The sequence below is a fragment of the Stylophora pistillata genome, chromosome 7 (assembly GCF_964205215.1).
Source record: "Stylophora pistillata chromosome 7, jaStyPist1.2, whole genome shotgun sequence".
Taxonomy (NCBI): domain Eukaryota; kingdom Metazoa; phylum Cnidaria; class Anthozoa; order Scleractinia; family Pocilloporidae; genus Stylophora; species Stylophora pistillata.
The window spans coordinates 26,322,346-26,346,456 of record NC_142525.1 but is presented as its reverse complement, the minus strand read 5'-3'; the positions used below and the strand labels follow the sequence as shown (position 1 = coordinate 26,346,456).

Sequence of the window (24,111 nt, the reverse complement as noted above, 5' to 3'; positions counted from 1 at the left end):
GGTTTTCGTAAACCCTCTGATTTTACTCAAGGCTTTTTCGGCCATGTTCTAAAAGACTAAATCTCGAATGTCGTTCTCCTAATTTACTTCTCTTGACCCTGCGTGGGTTTTCAGTTACAAAGCAATTATTTTTTGTATAAACCGCTTACAGATCGATACAAAGTACACAGTTAATAAAGGGTCGTGAATACAATAATATTAGCTTTTAACCCTGCGGAAAGTGAGGATCATCAGATATCAAACATATCACAAATCATGCAACAATTTCCGTTCAAGTCTGAGCTGGCGTGAGAAATGCGTGCCTCGTTCCATGTGCAAATGAGCCCGCTATCACGTACTTCAATCCCACGAGACCTTTAAGATCAGACCACTTAAAGCGTGCCAACCAAACTTCGCAATACATCTCCATCATTGCTGTTCCTGAGGTCTTTAAATCTCCTGACTTTCTCCTAGACAAGACTGGGAAAGGTAGACATCTGTTAGCTGGTAGGAACTCTTGTATGTTCTCAAAATACATTTTCAAGACTTACTGAAAATATGATGCAATTATGTCTAAAATAATAGTACTCAATATTTATCAATGTCTGCAATTATTTCCGTCCGGCGCTGTTAGAAGGTACACACTGTATGCAACAAAACTGTGCTTTGTTTTTCCTGTTTATTAATTTTTGTCCGTCTATTTGGACATTCTGTAAAGAAAAAGTTCCCTATAGCTTTTCATGTAAGCTTTTCAATGTATATTGTAAAACCTGCAGCAGTTTCCTTTTGACTGAATCCGCAAAAAAAAAAGAAAAGAGTTTCGGCACTCTTATCGCGAAGATGATAAAAATTGTGGTGAGAACTTTAAAAATCACGACTTAAAGAAATGTCTCCTGTGGGGTTTACGTGCTTCATTTTGGAATCAAAGATAAAATGCTTTATATTAAGATTACATTGTAGCTTTGAATTGTTATAATCTAGTTTTTTCTTCCTTATTGACCTTTTAAATGTTTCCTTGTAAATCTCAGTTGTTCAATTATCAAATAGCGTTTTGTTTTACAAACAGCCGGAATCTACACAATACTATATGTTTGCTTTGCAGATGTAAAGCCTTGAATTGATATTATTTCACCTTTTTTTCCCAAAGGCTAAGAAATAGGCTCCAATTTCTTTCTCAAACTCCTTTTAATTTGATTTAGTTTATTTCGGGCTAATATGATCTTTCGCTGATCCAATTAACTCGTAATGCTACATTGGCATTTTCAAATTTCAACAACAGTGTAAAACAAATATCATTACCGGAAGAGAAAGCTCAATATAAGAAATAAGATCCTTAAATTACTTTAATCCATCTTTTAGAAAGATGACATCGTGCTTGGTAGGCTAAAGGTGGGTGAAGCAGCTTACTTAGCAAGGCAGATTTACCTAGAGAATCCCTTCGAAGGTAAATAACACAAAAAAGTCACTCTTTGTGAGTACAAAACGCGCATCCAACGCTTGTTATCAGTTCTTTTCGTACTCACGTCATCTTACTGACAGCACGAGATTTACTTTATCAGCTGTGGAACTCAGACATCTTTTTTTATTGACCATTCTCTTTGTCATCCTTCATTGTTTGATTTTGTGAATATATTTACTTTGTCCCATGGAAAGAATAGGCTTTGTGCTGAAAAAAAAAGTTTAAAGTTGCGAAATTCGACTCCAAGCTTCGAAAATTCCACTAGATATGGTTAAAATGCCCTGTGAATAATTCTAACTTAAAATTTCTTACTTTTCTGGTAATTAATTTTAAGAATCTCTACTTGTTTAGCAAAAAATTGCATCCGATGCTAAAAGACACATTATTTGCTTGATATCGAATCTTATCGATCTACAATCATGTAAAATCTCTGCCATGTAAGTCCAACGGAAACTAACTTTCAGCTGCGAAACAGGAAGGGAAAAACTGATGTTTTAATATAAAACGGTTGCTTTATCATTCATCCATTTTCACTCGTTTCTTTTATGGTCGTAATAGTCAAGGTGCTCTTATCAACGTTAGACCGGAAATAACATCGCCAATAGGTTGAATGCCTTGCGAGAAGTTATACCTAGCTTAAATAGCTGGAAGAGGTCGATTACTAGCCTAACTGTATACAAGTTTCCGCTAATGATGACACGAAAACTTTACACGTCAACATCAAACTTCGCACGACACGTCAGAGATCAGTCAGCATATCTAGCCTTTTGTCTCCAAACATTACTCCTATTCACATATGTAGCAGTGAGGATGATATTAATGCTTCGCATTTTTTTTTAATCATTATTTGACACAGGATGGATAACTTTCCGATGTGGAGCACTTTCCTTCTGATTATCTTGCTTCGAGCGCGTAAGTATCAACTGTTTTCTTTTAGTAATTTCTCTCAAAGTTTAGTGTGTCTAGTATTAATGAGCCTGCTCCTTCTTGAATTCAAAGCTCACCGGTAATGAGCTTAAAATATATCATATACTTTCTAATTAGCTTATTGACACGCGGTCAGTCATGTAACGCCTCCGGGACGGGCGTCGCCTTTGGCGCAACTTCGCGTGCCTTGCTCTCGCGTTCTCTTACCACTAATCCTGCGATTGTCTTCGCACGCACATAAACTGCAAAAAAGACGCTTTATTCTTAGACTATTTAATAAAGATTAAGCGAAGTTCTCTATTAAACCCAGAGAGAAAAAGGGCTGCTTTTATGATAAAAGCCAAACGAAAGAACTTGATAATAGTTGAATTAAGCAGCCTTGTAATTCTTCCACCCATCTCTTTGAATCTACCAATAAGTTAGTGGCCTCGAACCACGATATTCGAACTTCAATTTTGTTGATCAGTTCTGCTTAACAAGCGGTAACATATTATCATGAGTTTTCATTCACCACAATTCTTTGAAAAGACGTTTTCAGAGTCGAAACTCAATTTACAGAAAAGTCTCACTCGTTTGCTGCGAATGTGAGAACATCGTTTCACAGACGCAGCAAGAAAGATAGAAGTTGATCAGACCCCCCTTGGTAATAGCTAATCTCGTTGATCGGCGAAAAACTATTCAAATAAGCACTGTTTATCTTTTTTTTGATCATAGACGTAAGAGGTGGGCCAACAGAGGTAATGTATACAGCAAGTTTTTATCAGTTATTCTCAACCAGTTATTTACACTAGGGCAACAACATAGTCAATCTATCAGCTAAGTTGCCATCTTACCAGAGCTCATGATCATACCGGCTGCTGTGGAGTGAAGCCACCGTGAGTATAGTTCCCCTTTCCCATCACCAGTTCCCTCTAATTTCCAGCAGAGCAGGGAAAAACCAGGATGAGGAGAGCAAATCAAAAACAAGAAAGTTCGTCGTGGTCAAACACAATTCCTCACCATTCCTATGTCTTCATACTTATTTTTCTTGATTTTTCTAACAGAAACTTCATCATCACATGACCAAGAGAGAGATTCAATATTTCTTCAATGTGGACGATCATGACAAAGGTGGGAAACGGCTGTTCGTCTATGTATCAGACAATCAAAACTGATTCAATAACCCAATCCGTCAGTAAAGCAGTCATTATTTCTAGATTGGTTTACGGTGGCCAATGACATTATCCACTCAGTTGATAAAACCAAATTATCTTGCTATAACCCCCCCCCCCCTTCCACCGACGCAGCATCACTTCCGACTGTTTCTTTTACACAATATCGATCTTTCATTCCTCCACAGTTCCTGATTATGAAGTCTCAAGTCCGTACCAATCCAATGACGAGGGAGAGTTTGTTTCATATTCTCTGGATCCCGCCAGAACAAAACGCAGCCTTGGATCCGATGATTTTTCATCTTTTAAACTGAATGCATTTGGGACAAAACTTCATTTAAAACTGAAGAGGAATGAACACTTGATATCTCCAGATCTTGAGGTTCTTCGTGAGAACAGCGATGGATCCATGACGTCATATCCAGTACCAGAGAACACGTTCTATCTTGGACATGTCGCCTCGGATCCAAGCTCCACGGTCGCCGTCAGCAATAATGGCGGACTGGTGAGGTTCTCTTTTATTTTGAAATCTTTGGCTTGGATTGAAAGAGCGAAAAAACAAAAAAGCAAGATGAATATAAGCATTATTATTCAATAATCATAGTAACAATAATGAAAATCATTATAATAATGAGTATTAACTAATTATAGGAAACGAGTAATTTCTAAATATGTACAGCTGGGCAGAATAGATGCCAACAACAGCTAGCTGGGTAGGTAGGTAGGTAGGTAGGTAGGTAGACTTTATTTAGCCAGGGTGGCCCATTCAGCAACGAGGCTGATATCCAGAGGGGCCCTGGAACAGCAGATGAATTGAGCAGAACACAAGTTAAGATTAAACTAGCCGGGAAGCGGGCGGAAATGGTTTTGCTGCAGAAAAGGAAAAAGGAAAAATTGAAGTGGAATGAATTAAACTTATTTCTGACTTTCAGACGGGTATCGTGAAAACATCACGTGATACGCTTTTCGTCCATCCCCTTCCCGCGCATTTGGCTAAGCACGTGACTAGCAGTGAAGATGCAACCCCTCATCTCGTTCACAGAAGATCTGTAAAAGAAGAAGTCGTATCTCTCAAAAACGATGTCATGCACGTGGTAAATGAAGGTAACTAAGGTTCATATTAACTGTGATAAATATTATTTTCTTTGAAACCTTTTACACCTTAAGCACCAGTATATACATATTCTCCACACGGTTCTCTTTACCTTTCCTATGATCTTGACAAGGAGAATTTGTCTGAAAATCAAAAGCTTCTTAAATCGTAGATCATTTCCTTTATTTTCATGACCTTTACAGCACTGTGCATAAGTAATGCAAACCATTATCGTCGTTTATCGCGATAATCGCGAGATATCGGCGATATTTGAGCAATATTTCCGTTGGACAATATATCGGCGATATATCGCAGGGCTATTGTTTTAACAAACACGAGATATCGCCGATATATCGTTGAACTCCTCGCGAATTATCGTTTTCCCTGAGCGATATATCGTTTGAGCTCAGCGATATATCATTTGATTTAAGGGTGATACTGTAATGTGAAATTAGAAGGCTGTCACTCTTAGGGTTAAAAGATTAAGAAATGTATGCTCCGGAAACGATATATCTCCTATTTCTGTCATTAAAAAGTATCTAAAGCTGTTTAACTGATCGGCAGGTAGTAACGTACCCAACTCCTCAACAAATGCGTTAAGTTGTGCAAATTATTTTTCTATTAAAACCACCACAGCCTGGTTCACAAATTTCAGTTGCTCTGAATATCACAAGAAATCATTGTGCAAAATGTATGGCATCAAGTGTTCGCCCAGGACACGCAACTTGAGACTCTTGGCATTATCATGAGATTCCTTGTAAAGAGACCAAAGTCTCGATCAGTCTAATAGCCTCCATCGCGTAGAAGGCGATTGCTGGAATTACATCACTCATCATTGAGTTTTAGATCCCTCAGACCAGGAAAGTGGCCGCGTCAAGAGATCCATGATGTCCCAAAGTCCTGTTCCAAAATTTAAAACACTTAAAGTAGCGCTGGTGTGCCCGCCGTCTCTCCAGGAGAAATATTCCAACGGAACCTTACAAGTAATCACTGGGGGCTTGGTGAACTACTTTATGCTTCTTTCCAATATGGTAAGTCCTAACTTTTCACTTGCGTGCTTTGTGTTTTATCAAAAGGTTCCATATTTCATAGGTGGGGCATAGGGAGAGAAATTTAAGGTTTGCCTCAAAATTTATAGAAGGCGTCGCAGCACAGGATAGATAAAGCAATATCTGGTTTATCAGTTTAGACTTGCAACACAGTAGAAAAGAGACTCAAGTGTGAAATAATTGCTGTGCGTATTGCCTAAATACAAAGCTTATTGCCTGGAAGATATTTGAATGCGAGGAGCGAGGTTTCAACTCGTTCTCAGTGGAGTTTCTTGCGACTTTCGCCTCACAGATAAAATCCCCTGTTTCCCTCTGACTCATGCAGGTTGCTGGTATGTTTCAAGATCCCTCTTTTGGAAAAATAAAGATTACGTACGTCGTCAACAGAATTCTTATTATCGATCCTACCCAAGTAAGTGTTCTTGTCGGCGTTAGGCAACGATACTCTGATGTTTTATTGATAGGGGTAAATTTTCGTGGTCTACTGACTCACAGAGCTTTAGGAAAGTTAATGATTTTCTTACAATTTATGCCCATTTTGCTTTGAGTGTGAGCATACTGAGCGAGCATATGTTACTAGCGAATTTTTATTTATTTATTTGTCCGTTTCTTGTCTACTCTGCAGGGACCAGGCATTATTTGTCGCAAGGAAGGGGGCGGGGTGGAGGATTTTAGGGATGATCACAAAGTTTTAAGGGGAAAAATAGGGGAATCAGTCGTCGCCAAAAGAGCATAAAAGGGCGCCTATAGAAAATTCGCGGTAAAGGAACAGCCAAAGAGGGCGTGGGGGGGGGGGGCTCATAAGAACGTTTCAGAGCCTTAGAAGGGATGAGCTAATTTGTTTTATCGTAACACAAACAACATCCTTTAGCCCCTCCCCCCCAGAGATAAATAATTACTTTTCCTTTAATATCCCAATTTTCATTTAATTTCTTTTCCGTCCATATTTTGTTTTATCCTTCATTCTCGCTCCAATTTGCATCTAGTATGGCTTCAAGCAGAGTGACAGCAACAGCTTCAAACTGGGCAGGACAGCCAGCAAGATAAGGAGAGAGAACGCCATAAAGAAAGTTCCATTTGATGTCTTCAGTTATATCTCAGAGTAAGTAAAAGATATCTACGGCTTTATATGGTTGCTACTCATTTAGGTCGCCGGAATATATTCTGCAACACTCCCCCCCCCTCCCCCCTCCCCTCCGTCCACTCTCTAATGTAGCTTTATCAATAATCCAAACCCAAAATAGAACGGACTGAGTCACTGATCAACAAAATTTCGAAAATTTCACTTGACATGGGATCAGTGTTTTAAAGGTTCCACTACTTCGTTAGAAGAAAATCTTATCATATTATTATTAGGTGTCTCCTTATCTAGAGTTTTTGATCGAGCATTTGACCGCTCTATCCTTCCTATCCTTCCCAAAAGTTGTAATTCACCCGCCACCGGCTCATGATTTACAAACTCTTCTCGTGTTCTACCAACATATTGCGTGGGTTACAATATGTTTCAAGTGTTTATGGCTTTGCCAGTGCAATAAACAACAGGTTTGACCAGTCAGTGCGTTCGTAGATTCCCGGTTATTTTATAATGTCAAATACATTAACTCCAATGTTGTGTATCTAATTTTTCTTTCAGTAAAATCGCAGGCGGAGGTAAGAGTTATTCTTTTACTTAGATACCATTATGTAACATTTTCTTTTTTCTAAATGGTCGCTGCAGCTATTTCAGGGCTTCGAGTTTAAAACAAGTTATCTCAAAATTTTTATCTGCAAGAATAGATTCCCTGAAAACGCCTCCAAATTTGCGTTAAACGCGTACATTTCTGCGAAAGGATTTACAAAGGACATCTGCAAAGATTGGGGAATACTGATAATTTAGAAAAAATTCGAATTCCCTCAGGCTTGACTAAAAAATTTTAAAAACGTGTTTTCTAGCAGTTAAAGTAAGAAACAAACTTTTACCCAGAAACAGAACTCGAAGTTCAAAGTAGGAAAGAAAAAAATTGCCAGTTTAGACCGGCAGTGTTTTAAATTTTTTTATTAAAAAATGGTGGAAATGATACGAAAAAAGCTTAGGAACAGAAGAGCTAAATTAACATCAAAATAGCCCAGTAACTACACAGTGCTCAAAACTGTTTCTATATTACTCATTTGAAATGCAATATATATCTTTTTCAGCCCTCGCCATCGCCAACCAGATTTGTGCAGCACCTACAGGGAATGTGAACCAAGATATCGGTTTGCCAACGTCATTACATCTTGCCCACGAAACCGGTCATAAGTATGTTATTTCGGTGTTGTCTTCAGAATCTGATGAATAATTTTGGCCTTTTGGAAAAAACCTCGCCAAAAAATACTTTCCCATTCACAGAACTAAACACAGAGAAAAATCCAAGAAAGGTAAACAAAAATAAACCAACTCAGAAAAGAACAAACCCACATTGAGAAATTTTAACACAAAAGACAGATTCTATACAGTTGCTCTAAAAACTGTTTATCCAACCGAGACATTCCCTCGGAAGAGAAACTTTCGTTTTAGTTGTAAGAAACGTAATCCGGTAGCTTCCAGGTTTGCGCTTTCTGATCGTTCTTGAGAACATCTCTATCTATCAGTGGTAAAGTTAGACCGGTTACTCCTCGGCTACGTGCTCTTGAGCCTTTTACTCACAAGAAATCATAAGCAATTCTCCTTACTGTCTGCCACACAATTCTTATGATGTTAGTTTGGAGAATTTGATATTGGATCAATTGATAATATCCTAATAGATATTTTTCCTTATTTTAATCAATTTTGTGCTTGATATCATATTGATACTGTTAGGGGAAATTGGGTATTGGTCATTCAGACAAGGTAGTTGAAAGATTAAGGCAGTGAACAGTTAAACTTAAGTTAACTCTTTACTTTAGTTATCACTGATTCCGAATGAAAGCTATGTTTGCATTGAACGGTCGCTCTGCTAACTTCGGTTTTGTTTTACAAGACTCGTACACTGCATAAATAAACAAAGTTTGGTAACGCAAATAGAACTAAAAATTCCTCAGTAGAAAAGACATCCGACTAATTATTTATGTTCTTTGCACTTGTACGTTACGCATCAATCTATTCAAAGCATGGTCATCCTCCCCCGGCAACCCTGCGCATGCCCGGGGGTGGTGAGTTTGAATCTTGCCTTGGTTGGTTGGGGCATTTAAACCGAAGTGTCAAGTCTTTCAAGTGTCGTAAACGTGTTTTAATGGGAGAGTTTAAATGTAAGAAGTCCACCTTTGGGAGCGAGTGGCCAAGAAAGACGATTTTAAAATCGTACAAAGATGCTTAAAAGCCAAAACCCAAACATACATGACTTTGCTAAATTCTACAATATTCGTTTATCACAATAAAAAATTGTTCAACATTGGATGGACATTTGGACGCAATTTTGGCCTGGGGCTGGAATTTGAACAATCCAATCTTCACGAGTTCAAATGCCCGGGGTTTGCCCGGGGGGATATTGAAGCTTCGTGTTGATCGACTCATTGTGAGCCCCAAGGTCTGGTCAAAGATAAGCTGTGTAATACTTGAACTTTAAAGTCACTCATACATGATTTTGTGGCTGTATATATTTTTTTCAGCATGTACCTCGATCATGACGCAGGGAACTGTGCTAAAGCATCTTACATCATGAATGCGAGACTTCCAGGAGGACCTCATGCCACAGAGTGGTCAGAATGCTCCAGGAACGTTATTCAGCGTTTCTTAGCAGACGAGTGCGTACATAAAGAAACATAGCCTACCGGGGTCTTATCTGGTGGGGGATATTAGGCGTACCCGTAAACCCCACTTTATAGGAAAAATTTTTAAGTCATACAAATCTTATAATTCAGGGCCGGGTTGTTCAAAGCTGTGTTAAGATAACCCAGGGTTAGTGTGAAATTTGATTTCAGATCTGAATGCTCTGAAAGAAAATTCAGCTTAATTCCATTTGTCTACAATTTGATGATTGAATGTCCTAAAAAGAACTAGGAAAATTATCCCAAAATGGCTTTTGATTAGAGAAATTTAGAAACCTGGATTAATTTTAACCCTGGGTTAGAGCTAATCGGCCTTTGAAGAACTGGGCCCAGGTCCGTGATAGTGCGCGAATCCGGAGAATTCATAGGGCATCAGCCCCCCTGAGTACGAGCCCTCTGATACAGAGAGTAAAGCAGCGGTATAAACCACTTCTCATATGGTGCACGGTACATAGTGAGATAACTAGAAGCCGTCACCGCTACCTTTCTTTTGCTTTCCTCCATAACTCTTTCCAGCTGATCCCGCTCGCTTCAATCTCCTTTTCCTCTTTTGGTCGCCAAGATTGGTTAAGTGTGTAAATTTCTGTGATTTGTTGGGTTTCTTACAACAACTTACAACTTCCTTTGTACAGAAGAAAATCTAAATGTTTAGATGATGGTCCCCAGGGTGATCACCCCACAATTCCCCCCAGTCTAAGAGGCAAGCTTCCCGGGAAAATCATTGATGGCGATGAACAGTGCGCACTGATGTATGGGGAAGGCTGGAGACGACATAATCTGGTAACTGTTCTCATTTGTGCTACATTTAACAATCAGTGTTCTAATCAGACCTCCAGGAGAGTGTTCTAGGTTAGCACATCCTTTGAGGTTGTATATTAGTGAATACAGCAATAATGAAGTTATTCAATTGACTTGTTTTTGCGATTTACATATTTATATATAGTATCCATCTTTGTCAAGAGTGCAAGAGAATTGTACAAACGTAGATTAAAATCTTCATCATATCCCTCAGTGAGTACATGCGCTGATTGGTCAATTTGGCGGGCTACGTTTCATTGCATGGCCACCTAGATTCAAAAGTTTGTTTAAATTGAAATTTTCCCCCTCTGTTTAAACCATGGGATATAACAAACATCGTACCAACGTATCGTCTTTTCGGTCTGCACTGTAAGTTACGGAAACTAGTTCTTCCTTAAAGTCTCGTGCGCTTCACGTTTTGGGTCGTAAATCAGGGGAAAAACTTGGCCCGTTACTTGCAGTACAGACTTCAAACTTGGTTGATAAGAGTCAAAATTCTCATGTGTTATTTCTGAGATTCAGTCCATTTCGTCCTCCAAAACTAAAGTAACACCAATCAAACCAAAACTTTATCGATTGATTTGGATTCAACTCAACAAAACAACATGGTTAGCTATAACACCGATAGAGACAATGTCAATACACACGTGCTGATTTTTTTTCTTTTTTTTTTTTTGTATCATGATCATGATTCTTTGTTTTTTTCTCTTGTTTTTCTTTCCCTTTTTTTTAGGCCAACTGTGGTTACTTACTTTGTATCAAGGCTGGTACAGTGTTGGGAAGAAATACGATTGTTGCAGATGGAACGGAATGTGGATTCGAAAAGGTAAACGTGCGACGTATTCCACCTGAGAAAAAGGTATAATTGTATAATTCGGTATCGACCTTAAACAATTTTGTTTACCATTTCAGTTATTGCTTTATTTTTAATTGATTTATTAATCCGTGACTATGGCTGACTAGTTGACGACGAGTCGGCGCGACACAGATTAAATACCTCGCTGACTGGAATCGATGACTTATCATTTATTCGTTGATATCTCAGTACAGGACTCGCCAACGCACTGACTCTATGGCATAAAACGTTGACTTGATTACAGGTTAACTCGTTGATTTGCTGACTCACTAACCCGATGGCTCATTACATTATCTATTCATTTACTCTTTTACTCTTCTACCCTTTTACTCATTTACTCATTTACTTCTTTACTCTTATACTCTTTTACTCTTTTGCTCTTTTGCTCTTTTGCTCTTTTGTTCTTTTGCTCTTTTGCTCTTTTGCTCTTTTGCTCTTTTGCTCTTTTGCTCTTTTGCTCTTTTGCTCTTTTGCTCTTTTACTCTTTTACTCTTTTACTCTTTTACTCTTTTACTCTTTTACTTTTTTGCTCATTTACTCTTTTACTCTTTTACTCTTTTACTCTTTTACTCTTTTACTCTTTTCCTCTTTTACTCTTTTACTCTTTTACTCTTTTACTCTTTTACTCTTTTACTCTTTTACTCTTTTACTCTTTTACTCTTTTACTCTTTTACTCTTTTACTCTTTTACTCTTAGATTTACTCGCTGACCCGCTTAACCACGGACCCCCTGTCCCACTAATTAGAACCCGACTACTTCGGTGACTTATAGAGTTACCTATTATGTGGTTAACACATTCATTTATTTTCTCATTTAAGTGGTGCATTAAGGGAAGATGCGAATACTCAGGCATCATGGAAAATATCGTCTGGTCGGAATGGGGCCCTTACTCTCAGTGTACCCGCGATTGTGACGGAGGTATTCAGTTCAGAGAGAGGCAATGCAAAAATGCTAAGTAAGTCCTTGCCTTTTCTCTTATCCTCTTTACTAAACGGGGACAGGATTTTTTCAACAGCAGGGTCCTGTACAGAGTCCTATAGAAATTAATGATTTTGCAATGTAAGAGAAGAACAATCTCACACTCAAATCATAAATGCCAACCTCCCTCACCCTTACACTCTCAAGATCTTACTAGCAATTCTCCTTACTGACTGCCATACAATTCTTATGATATTAGTTTAGAGAATTTGGTATTGGATCAACTAATAATCCCCTAATTGATATTTTTCTTTATTCTCATCACTTGTCTGCTTGACATTTTATTGATATCGTGAGGAGAAATTATGTTTTGGTCACTTACAGAAAGTTAGAACGAAAATAGGTAATGAAACATTTGCTGTTACGACATCAACCCTTTTGGAATTCTCTTTTAGCAAGTTTGAAGAAGTAGTTAAACCCGTTCTAAAGTTTGTTCTCATATAACTTTACCATGACTGTATTTTCCCTAAAAAACTTAAAGGTTTTGGTACCTCACGGGCCTAACGTTTGCAGCTTCTGAGGCATGAAGCAACTAGGAAATGAATATTGCGACTCCCTTGGAAAGGATGTCGGTCAATTGTAGGTTACCCTCCCCTCCCCCCCAGTCGCCCACCCCCACATTCTCTGGTACCCATTTATACTCCAGTAATGAGAAAAGCTTTGTCAGAAAAAAGTGTTCTGCTTAAGAATACAGAAAAATAACCCAGAAGCAAAATATTTGGATGCGGAGTCCAAAGCGCTGATTAACCATTAGGCCAGTATGTCTCCTTAAAATCACTTCTCCTTTCATGGATCCCTCCTTTTTTGATATCCCCAGACCTCAATATGGAAGATATTGTAAAGGCAGCAAGAAAGAATACAGAATTTGTAATCCTCAGGTTAGTGCTGCGCATGTATCGACAACTAAGGCATTTCATTATATTTTACACAATTTTTCGGCTTTAAATATCCAACGCGTCGATGCAGTCGTAGATGAATTTTCACAATAAATTCAGAAATTACTCCAAGCTTGGCATTTATTTACAAGAGTCAGATGGATAGTACCAGCTGATCCTTTTATACAACGAAAAATACAGTGATTTAACGACGGTTTGTTGCATATTTGCGGCTACTTGCGGTAAGGTAAATACACACTGCTAGCCACCTATACTAACGTGAATAGTTGTTTTAGGGTAAATGAAATAGTAAGGTAATAGAGCACAAAAAGATGATTTCTGCAACAAATCAACTGAACTCACCGAGCAAACAGTTGTAACTTATAGTAAAATACAGGAAAAGGTAAAAATAACTTAAAACCAAATTTGGGCTAGGAGCGATTAATTAAACAGGAATTACCTAAGGGAAATCGGCAATTAAACAGGAATTACATAAGGGAAATCGGCAGTTAAAGGAATAATACAATTAACACATTACTAACAGAATTAACACATTACTAACAAATCGCTAAAATTCCATAAAATAAAATAAACAGAACAAACATGTTTTAAGTAGGAAATAAGCCTAAGTGACTCTGTCACATAAGTTTAGACTTGAAGCCAGCAACAGTGTTTTCAGACCTAATTTCCAGAGGAAGTGCGTTCCAAAGTTTCGGCGCAGCATACGTGAAGGAACGATCTCCAATAGTTACTTTAGACGACTTTTTAGGATAACTAAGGAGGAGGTTATCATGAGAACTCCTAAGATTATACCATGAAGGTGACTTCATGGAAATTAAAGAGGCTAGATATGTAGGTGCCAAACCTTTAAGAACCTTAAAAGTAATTAAAATAATTTTTAAAAACAATTCCAAATTTAACTGGTAGCCAAAAAAAAGTAAAGGTGTAAATCAAAAAGTAAAGGTGTAATATGGCAGTATCTACTCTGATACGATGAATATATGAAGTTCATATATTTGAACTGCGGTATTAAATACGTATGACACACGATCCTTCGCAGTAGATAGCGCTATTTAGGCAATAGCGAAAATCAGACCTGAAAAAAATCAGGCCTGTACGGGATTGGAACCACTGACCTCTGCGATACTAGTGCAACGCTCTACCAATTGAGCTAACAAGCCAACTGGGAGCAGGCCGTTATGTTGATTTGTAATAAACCCGTGATGATAAATCAGATACAATGAATATATGAAGTTCATATATTTGAACTGCGGTATTAAATACGTATGATACATGATCTTCGCAGTAGATAGCGCTATTTATGCAATAGCGAAAATCAGACCTGAAAAAAATCAGGCCTGTGCGGGATTGGAACCACTGACCTCTGCGATACTAGTGCAACGCTCTACCAACTGAGCTAACAAGCCAACTGGGAGCAGACCGTTAAGTTGATTCGTAATAAACCCGTGATGATAATTGGTAGATCGTTGCACTAGTATCGCAGAGGTCAGTGGTTCGAATCCCGTACAGGCCTGATTTTTTTCAGGTCTGATTTTCGCTATTGCATAAATAGCGCTATCTACTGCGAAGGATCGTGTATCATACGTAGTGTCTACTCTGCTGACAAACCAGTCTAGCAGCAGCATTCTGTATTCTTTGAAGCTTATTCAAACGATAGTCAGGAATACCATACAAAATACTGTTACAAAAGTCAATCCTAGATGACACAAATGCATGCACCAGAGTCTCAGTGCACCGTCTAGAGAGGTACTTCTGTAAACGCCGAATATTATAGAGATAATAAGTTTCTAATAATATCCATCGCTAACCACCGACGCTGAGGTGACTAGTTGTTTTAGTATATACTAAAAAAGTGAGATAATCTACACCACCGTCGTTAATTTGAGTGATTTCTTCGCTTGTCACGGATGCAAACCAGGACGCCATATTTTCCCTAGTTGCTCGGAGATAAATAGCAAAGGATATTCGGAGTTTGACTAGCCAATCAGAGCGCGCCTTCAACGCTATCCACTATTTTAGTATATACTAACAAAGGATATTCCGAGTTTGAGTAGCCAATCAGGGTGCGCCCTCAACGCTATCTACTGTTTCAGTGTATACTATACATGTCTGTACCCATTTTTCCGCCCATAAGTAAATAAATAGATTCATAATTTAGCAATGGACACTCCACTGAGTGGCTCTCTATAAAACATTGCCTTGTTAAGATCTTTTTATTATTAAATGGACTTTTCTAAGGTCTCTTTTACTATCATCGTAACTTGTAAATTGAACTGTTATATTCTTGTAATGGTTTTGTTTGCAGGATTGCCCAAGTGCGCAACAAAACTTCAGGAATGAACATGGTCAGAAAGTGTGCCAAAAACTTAGACCCAATTCAAGCTTTTACAACTTCCAAAGAGACGGTAAGAAACCACAATATCCGATCGGGGACAAAATAAAAAACTCCTTTGATAAAGAATTTCTCCCCGAGATCTTAGTTTGGTTCCCAGATAGGTATTGCTGGTATTTCTGCCAAGATCCTCGCGGCCTCTGTTCGGGATTGCTCCGAAATCATGCTAATAGTTCCTTTGTTTTTTTTGCATCTTTTTTTTTGGGGGGGGGGGGGGCGGGAATTAAGGGGAGGCCAAACTGTTGGCTTTATCCCACTTAATCATCACTGTACAGCGAGATAATCGTTTCGAAAAGTCTTGGGAAAAATATTACATTTATATCGTTTAAGAAACACGTCAGGGTCTACTCAACAAACTGATAAACTTCGAACCTTTTCTTTTTAGCATGTCGCATATATTGTAGACAAGGAAATCGGGTAACACGAACGGCAGTCTTTCACGACGGGATCAGGTGTACTAACAATAGAAAGGACCGCAGCGTCTGTGTCCAAGGGAAATGCAGGGTAAGTTTTGCTACCGTAGCTTACGTGATTTTCTTTGCATGTACGGATTGGTGAAATATAAGAAATCAATTTATTGCTGATTTAATGTCGACTTGAACGAGTATAAATGATTTCCATCAAGTTTGATGGTAAGTTTTTTTATTGGAGAACCAATGAGAGTTAATGAAAAGCTGCTGGGATTTTTTGACCAGCTATATAAAAATTGGACTCGGCCAACTCTTCAATGGACTGCATCGTTATCACTGCTTCCAAGACATATCATCAGAATTGATTTATCAATGCTATCCTTCCAAAAATTCAGACTAGTCTGAGTTTGTGCAAACTGTTTGCGAACAGAATCTATCCCAGGAAAAAACAACCTTCAAGAATTGTTCACCTCATTCCAAAAATTATGTTGCAACTTTTGCCTGCGACTTGTCGAAACGAATTTTCACTTTCCGTTCTCTACCTCGAAGCTGACATGCCTTAAAGCAAGTTCTATCACTTCTCTGATGCTGTTTATTCCATTCCGGGTTAATATTTCTCTATTTTATTACTTTGCATATTAGTCAGTTGGTTGTGATAACGTGTTAGACGGAAAGACAATGCTCGACCGTTGCGGTATTTGCGGAGGAGACGGAGATACCTGCGGTAAGATCAAAGCAACCTTCACATACTCTCCAGCTTTAACAGGTGATAAGGCAAAGTGACCAATCATTATTTATGCCTGGAGAGGGGGGAAGAGGAGGTCGGAAGATTTTGGTTGTGGTACGATAAAAAATTTCCTGATCTTCCCATAAGGCCATGTAATATTCTCCATGTCAGTTAATTTGCAGTCAATTTTCTATATTCCTTCCTTTACATCTTGTTAGCCAACTTCGCTCCCAGGGCCCTTTCTCTTAGTTGGTGGTGGGGGAAATTCCCTGGGAGCGAGGTTGCATGTTAGCAACGACTAAACTTTCCTCTGTTCCCCCTGAAAACCATGTGACCCCCCTCAAAAAAATTCTCCACACCCCTCCCCTTCCAGGCGATGCAAAATGACTTTCCCAAACGGAATGTTAATTTGTTATTTTGCATCTAAAAAGAGAGATATATTGCTGATCAAAAGGAGGGAAATTCCAAACTGACTGGGAAATCCACTTTCGTTTGTTTTCTTTGGTTCGAAATGCTTGTTCCTTCATACCAAAAAAATAAACGTTAGATCCAAATATTTCCAATTAATGCTTTTGCTCTTAAGTTTTCAGTATTTTCTTTGTAAATCGTTCTCTTCCTCTGTCTGACAAATTTCAGTCACTTCCTCCCTTTTAAACTGAGGCTGTTGTTTTAAAAAACTTTGTAATCTTCAAAATTCTTCCAAATATTCAAGGCTCATCCCCAAGCTCTTCACTCGGCTACGAATGGGTGGTTGGGAATTGGTCTCCCTGTTCAAGGACCTGCGCTGTCGGTAAGGTGAAAACGTTTCTTAATCACAGCTATTCTCAATAGAAAATAATTTCTAGAGGTATAATTATATTGGAGACATGCTATGGTCCAAAAGGAAATCTTTTTTCTTGATAGAAGCCATACACAACCCATAATTTCTCTATTCATTCGAAACGACAGCTTTAGACACTCTTACGATGGCCAATTTTTGTTATAACATAACCAAAGTAAAACACGCGCCGTGATTGGTCAATTAAGCAACCACCATTTGCCCATGGGTGTAAGCTGCTGACGTTAGCAAATGAGAAAATGCAAAGACTAGTTATGGATGCACACGGGAGGTTTGCTAAGCACTCAAGAAGCTAGAGTCGCTCTCGGCTATCGCCTCGCGCGACTCTTACGCTTCTTTCGTGCTTAGCAATCTCCCACATGCATCCATGATTCAGTTGTGTACGCTGTGGTGTTTACCATTTGTTATTTATACACTTAGTTGATGAAGCCGAATTAACTTGTAATACGGATGAAATGGTAAATTGGCCACCGTAACGATTACAAAAGCTGACGTTTCGAGCGTTAGCCCTTCGTCGAAACGAATAGCTATTCGCTCCGACGAAGGGCTAACGATCGAAACGTCAGCTTTTGCAATCGTTACGGTGGCCAATTTACCATTTCAACTTTGTTGATATATCCAAATTATTTCGTTACCCCCACAGACGCAGCCCCAAACAGTTTTTTTAGAAACTATCAGCCTTTATTCATTTTTATCTCGTAATACTCCCGCACTGACGCAGCACCTCATTGAGTTTCTTTTGAAACTTACCCCCTTTATCCACTACACAACGATTGGTTTCGAATGAGAGGGAAGAGGCTCTTTAGCTCTCTACTCTTGAGTCGCAAGACCTTATAGAGGTTCCTCTTCCTTACAGGTACAAGAAAACGTGATGTTCGTTGTGTTAGGATAGATGACAAAAGTCCTGCTAGTAACTCTGCTTGCCCTGGAGAAATGCCAGAAGTTGAAGAATGTAACGCGCAACCTTGTCCAGCAACGTGAGTTGTATACATTCAAGTCTCATTTTCTTAGGAACGTATTTTATGCAGGTGACAAGTTTTTAGCGTCATCTTTAGTTTCGTACCTGAGCTTTTGGGTGCCAGATTGCTCAACGGCCAATGAAACAAAGAAAAGGAAGCTGTAGTGATAGATCAGAGTAAGAAATATATACGAACCTTAGCTGGGGAAAAATACAAGTGGTTTAAAAAGATAGTCATTATGGTTATGTTCGCATCGAGGCACTTCCATTTCAATCATTTAGATGGGCTTTCTCGAAGTGGACGCCTTGTTCAAAGACTTGTGGACTAGGATATCAACGGCGTCAACTTAAATGCTTGCATGAAGTGGCCTTGGACGACTTCAGAGAAACCAATTCGTGCTCAGAACCGAAACCCGTTAACAATGGACCAACCGTGCTAGTCTGCAATAGATTCCCTTGTCCGGCCGAATGGAATGTGGGGCCCTGGTCTGCGGTTAGTTATATTTTAAGTTAAACCCTAGTCTGACGACACAAACCTCTATGTAAACAAAAATAGTCGAAGAATGAAAAAATATGTCATTTTCAAGTTACGTGCATTAGGGAAAAAAGGAAAGGGTTACCCGCTCGGATTCCAACTTCACTTCTTTGTATTTCATCACTGGCATCCTCATGGAAATTTGAATATATTTTTATGATGAGCTGTATGATATTGACAACTTCCTCCATATTCTAGAAAAGCTTGAAGACTTTGCGTTTAAAACACTTAAATTTCATCGTGAAAATGGAACGGCCCTGCCTATACAGTCTTTCAGTTGAAGAAAATTGTCTAAGATATACTTCCCGGTTTACCAAGCACAGAGGGAAAGATTAATTAAAATTAGAATTGATGATTCCCATAACATATTGTGCAAGGCCTCATTGTTGGTACATAATCGTTTACAAAGTATTTTCCAGGAAAAATGGTGGTGGTATGGTTTTGTATTAATGGAGGTACTGTTTATCAAGTTAGCCCATAAGAGAAAAGTTTGACTATTCATGTATCCTTTATATTTGATTGAACTGCAGTGCCCCACAAAGTGTGCAGTTAGTAAGATCCGTCGTGACGTGTCATGTTCAAGAATTGACGAATCTGGAAACCTAACCATCATTGATCCAGAGTTCTGCCGATATCTGAACAAACCTCTCTCTGAGAAGAATTGTACTGCGAATAAATCTTGTGAACGTAAGTTACTCAGTTTGTTCAACAACGATATCTAGAAATTCCCTTTCTTTTGAAAGAAAGGACTGATAGATAGAGAAAATAAATCCAGAAGTATCAAGATATTTTCAATTTTTATTTCTTGGCTTAGTGAGACCACCCACTTGCCCTCTCAATGAACATCACTGCTTAAATGGAGGAAGCTGTCAACCGGATCCGTCAGGTTACAAGTGCGTTTGTGATGAAGGATTTGCTGGCGTCGAGTGCGAAAGTAAGTGTACCTGAGCTAAATGGCTTACACTGCTGGAGTTTATCCAGGCTTTAAAAGTATGAAATAACTAGAACTACTACGTCTCTGGCAGCACCCGCGGGCAAGATGAAGCGAATTCTGTGTTCTGATTGGCTACCTAAGCGGGCAAGAGGCCCATCCTTCTCTATTTTGTTTTGTTTTTGTTTTTTTTTTGGCATTTGTATGGACTAAGTCAAGGTCCATAACGGAAAAAAATAGCTCGGCCAGCATCCGGCCATCTTGATCTCACACTTGGTCAATAACGCATATAGATTGTGGGATGCCAAATCATCTAAGGGGTAGCTCGCCCTCGCCATTCTGACAAGGTTCCCTCACCGTATCGCTGGCGCCCATAGATATACTTACAGTAGGTGTAAAAAGGCACGTGCTGTCATCGAAAAACTAACCAGCTGCACTAGCCAGCTCTATTACCATTACCCCATTGTACATATCTGCAGATACACATCACATACGTAAGTTGCATTATGGTAAAAATTAACCCGGTTGAGTTGATGTGGACCAACGGATTGTCTGCATCATTGTTCTACAATTTTCGATTAACGAATTTTCAACACAAATTACCTGACCCAACCAATTTTTTTTTCTTCTTTTTTTTACCTATCTTTTATTATTTACTATTAGTCCTTTTAAACCCATGTGACAAGATTCCGTGTTTGAACGGTGGTGAATGCTCACCGGGAATAATTCACCATTACAATCATACCTGCAAGTGCCCACCTCTCTATACAGGAAGAAATTGCGAAAGTAAGTGAAAATTAATGTTCCAAGACTCATCGTATTTTCGCTCTTGTATGAAAATTACCACAATAGTTAACAATTGGCGGGTTAAAATTATGCTCCTATACTTAAACCTAGGCATTGATTGTTGCCAGAAGTTAAAAGTCACAAAAATCACATAAAGAAGTTTTAGTCCCTATAGGTAGTGATCATTGGATTCTTCTACATATGCTCTAAATTGTAAATGTAGTTTTGTAGTGGCGTCAAGTTAATACATTGATTGCAAAATAAAAATTTTAGCATTCGACCGCCGTATACCAAGAGATGTGTTATCTGACAAAGATTGAGAAGTTGAAGCATGCGTGTCTATATCTTTCTCCCTAACTTTCTCCTTCCATTCACTCCTATCGTAATAAACGCATACGTTTTTCATGTCATTTTAGAGTTTTTCATGCAACCGTACGTTAATTTGAAATTATTACAACCAGATGCACAGTCTTTCTTATGGCCTTATCTGAAGATGTCTCGAAGTTCAATCAAAACATTTGCTCCTTCAAAAGCATCTATTTCTTTTCCAGCATTATCGTAGCATATTTACCCTTGATCTTGATCTCTCTATTGCAGCTAAGATAACAGCCTGTATGAGCAATCCTTGTTTAAACGGAGCCACTTGTAATGATAAAGGTCTCTCAGACGAATACTCTTGTATGTGCCCGCAAGGCTACATCGGCCAGCGCTGTCAAGGTAACATTGCATGAATTTTTGAAGTATTTGAATTACTCTTCGAATTTTAAAGTTCTTTAGAAAAAAATCACTTGAGCAAAATCGTTAACTACGAAAGTAAAAGAAAAAACTGTTTTAGTTGTAGGAATAATTTATTCCACAAATGCCACTTTAAGGAAGTGTCCCAAACATTTGTAGACGACCGCAGAAACTTGCATGGCCTTTCTTCTACAAATCCTCTGTTATCGTAACTAGCCATGACCAGGAGAGTTAAGAATTCGAACATTTCGTAAAATACTCTCAGTATTTCGTAGTTCTACGTGATTGCCAAATGAATTTTTATCATTTTTCTTTAAAAAAACATCTTCTGTCTTAATGCCTTTCTCCATTGCTTTATTTTGTTTATTTTTTGTTACAGTCTCTACTTTTTATCGCATCGGATGTTTTGTTCAGAGAAGAAATGTTGTACCCAAACTGGCTGACCTCAGAAAACAGGTGGATCTTAGTGACACACAACCCACGATTATAAAGTGTGCAGAACTAGCCCAAGAGAAAGGCTATAAGTACTTTTCGGTCGGGCTGAATGGAATTTGCTTCTCTGGTCCAAAAGCTGGTGAGACCTATTTTACAAAAGGTGTTGCTCCTATAAAGAAATGCGCTAGAGGCATCGGTTCAAGAGCCTCCACTGTCGTTTTTACGTTTGGTAAGTTAGTTCATATAAGGCAGTCGCAGAAGACGCGGTAGCCTAAGGGGGGGGGACACACATCGGGGGTGACCGTTTGTATACTTGAATTTGTCGATAAGCAGCATACTATCGCCCTTGAATGCGAGAAATATCCTCGATTATCATCATTGAAATAGGGGTATTTTTACCTAGAGGGTTGTACATTGTCGTCTGGCTCTGAGGCTGAAGACGGTGAAGTTTAGCGATTTGAAGGCTTCGGCAACGAGCTCATGCTCAGATGAGTACGTCCCTTTTGACAAATTCATACATTTACTGTAACCTGAAATATAAAAACGGCCACACAGTTTGTTTTTGCTTCCAGTGGAATTTACTAGACAGCGGATAAGTTAAACAGACAGAACTTGACGTTGCATAAATGGGGGTTCCATCACCTATCACACAATTCTTTTACCCGTTCTTCTTTTCCTTAACATTTTCAAAGTCCATCGGGAGTTACTATAATTTAATCAAAATAAACTTCAACCTCACGAGAATATCTCTTAAAGATATGTTTCAGTTCAGTGTTATACGCTTTTGGTATGACTCATGCCATCAGCAGTTTATTATCGTAATGTTGAATCCGTTGACTTTGTTTTTAGACCTTACAGTCACAGTTGTAATCGCATAACAGTAATTATTTGGAATTACTACCGTTACAATGGTTTCAGAAAACACTTGCGCATGCAAACGTGAGGAGTGTTAAACTACGAGAAAGTATAATTACAATCAGGTTGGAAGTGGCCAATGTACAAGGCCCTCTTCAATTTTTTAGGCATCTGGTAGTTTTGGCTAGAATTTTAAAGCACTTAATTTCTGTATATTATTCTGATAAAACTCACGCACTTTCTTTGCCAATACTATTTTTCCTTACATCTAGAATCAGTTCCATCGTACAAGTCTCTCGGTTGCTACGTAGCCTGGGCCAGGAAGAAACCAAAACCTTTGCGAACTAGATACATCAACTTCCGCAATCAACAGAACAAACAGACCGGAATCACTGTTGATCAGTGCTCCCGCGTAGCAAAGGCCAAGGGCTACGCATACTTTGCCGTGCAGAACATGGCAGAATGTTGGTCTGATGTGAATGCTAAGGATACTTATGATAACCTTGGTCCTTCTCAAAAATGCAAAGATGGGGTAGGGTTGAAGGGAGCGAACATGATGTATCAGTTGGCCGGTAAGAAACATATTATAATCATTGATTGTCACAGAAATTATCTACCTGCGCCAACTTGTCTTTGAACGCATAAAATTTGTCAATTTTCATGCATAAACCGTTTGAAATCTTCTCAGTCGAATTAAACTCCCGATTTCTCATCACCATCACTCCATATCCTACAACAGGTATATCATCGTAAGAGAGAGGTAACATGTAAACATCCAAACAAATTTTAAGAAAACTTGAAGAGGCACGCAAAACTGCAACACGGTACAATTGCATCTGATTTCACTTTTTCGAGATTTTCAGACTATGATGGGCTGGAAATTTCATCATCCAGCGTTCTATTCGTAACCGGTTCTATTTATTGCGGAGGTGGCTCCAAACTCTCTCACCAGTGTGGTTTGCTCATGGTCGCGCATTGCCGTTGTGGTTAATAACTTATAGAAAACGTTTCTTTCCTTTGTAGGATAGCTGGCGCTAGTTTGGTCGTTGAACGGACTTGATTTCTCTGGCAGCGTCAACTCACTGTTCGAAGGAGAAACTGCTGCAAAAACCTTTTATCTAACAAGAATTCTAATAGATAGTGTGCTTGCTTAAATTTTGGTCTTGAGATTACGACGTAATTTTATTTGATGATCAACAGAAATTGACGAAAATTTTGAATGCTTTGTAATCAAAACAAACTGCAAATGGAAATACGCAATAAAATGTATTTTCAACCTGCACAATAGTGTTTTGTAGCGATGACAATTTAGATTTGATCCCCCTGCACAAATCTTCCCCAAGGCGCGTATCGTCCAAATTTTAGTTTTCCAATTAAATTTGGCGAATAAGTGATCTTTTCAGGATGTTACTAAAACTGCTAACGGGGAACGGGGAACGGGGAACGGGGAACGGGGAACGGGGAACGGGGAACGGGGAACGGGGAACGGGGAACGGGGAACGGGGAACGGGGAACGGGGAACGGGGAACGGGGAACGGGGAACGGGGAACGGGGAACG

General features: G+C 38.9%; 1 protein-coding gene across 9 annotated transcripts in view; it reads left to right on the top strand.

Annotated features, from left to right (window-relative positions):
- LOC111335667 (A disintegrin and metalloproteinase with thrombospondin motifs 1) overlaps positions 1 to 23,838 on the top strand; it is a 28,525-nt gene extending 4,687 nt beyond the window's left edge. For 3 of the 9 annotated variants that reach the window (XM_088729180.1, XM_088729187.1, XM_022941655.2), the window contains 28 exons: positions 2,295 to 2,350; positions 3,080 to 3,102; positions 3,409 to 3,475; positions 3,705 to 4,021; positions 4,449 to 4,620; positions 5,456 to 5,640; positions 5,984 to 6,070; positions 6,645 to 6,760; positions 7,292 to 7,308; positions 7,834 to 7,936; positions 9,265 to 9,399; positions 10,056 to 10,203; positions 10,955 to 11,047; positions 11,896 to 12,032; positions 12,873 to 12,933; positions 15,257 to 15,356; positions 15,729 to 15,847; positions 16,396 to 16,477; positions 17,193 to 17,270; positions 18,175 to 18,295; positions 18,559 to 18,769; positions 19,342 to 19,498; positions 19,626 to 19,745; positions 20,406 to 20,528; positions 21,126 to 21,245; positions 21,643 to 21,927; positions 22,826 to 23,125; positions 23,577 to 23,838. In XM_088729180.1, the coding sequence (XP_088585306.1) occupies positions 2,296 to 2,350; positions 3,080 to 3,102; positions 3,409 to 3,475; positions 3,705 to 4,021; positions 4,449 to 4,620; positions 5,456 to 5,640; positions 5,984 to 6,070; positions 6,645 to 6,760; positions 7,292 to 7,308; positions 7,834 to 7,936; positions 9,265 to 9,399; positions 10,056 to 10,203; positions 10,955 to 11,047; positions 11,896 to 12,032; positions 12,873 to 12,933; positions 15,257 to 15,356; positions 15,729 to 15,847; positions 16,396 to 16,477; positions 17,193 to 17,270; positions 18,175 to 18,295; positions 18,559 to 18,769; positions 19,342 to 19,498; positions 19,626 to 19,745; positions 20,406 to 20,528; positions 21,126 to 21,245; positions 21,643 to 21,927; positions 22,826 to 23,125; positions 23,577 to 23,581 (3,537 nt within the window). In that variant the 5' untranslated portion in view covers position 2,295 and the 3' untranslated portion in view covers positions 23,582 to 23,838. Of the gene's footprint in view, positions 1 to 350; positions 487 to 1,338; positions 1,424 to 2,294; positions 2,351 to 3,079; positions 3,103 to 3,408; positions 3,476 to 3,704; positions 4,022 to 4,448; positions 4,621 to 5,455; positions 5,641 to 5,983; positions 6,071 to 6,644; positions 6,761 to 7,291; positions 7,309 to 7,833; positions 7,937 to 9,264; positions 9,400 to 10,055; positions 10,204 to 10,954; positions 11,048 to 11,895; positions 12,033 to 12,872; positions 12,934 to 15,256; positions 15,357 to 15,728; positions 15,848 to 16,395; positions 16,478 to 17,192; positions 17,271 to 18,174; positions 18,296 to 18,558; positions 18,770 to 19,341; positions 19,499 to 19,625; positions 19,746 to 20,405; positions 20,529 to 21,125; positions 21,246 to 21,642; positions 21,928 to 22,825; positions 23,126 to 23,576 lie in introns of those variants that run through there. The other 6 variants (XM_088729183.1, XM_088729181.1, XM_088729182.1 and 3 more) reach the window with 5 other exon arrangements.
- Positions 23,839 to 24,111: the final 273 nt, after the last annotated feature.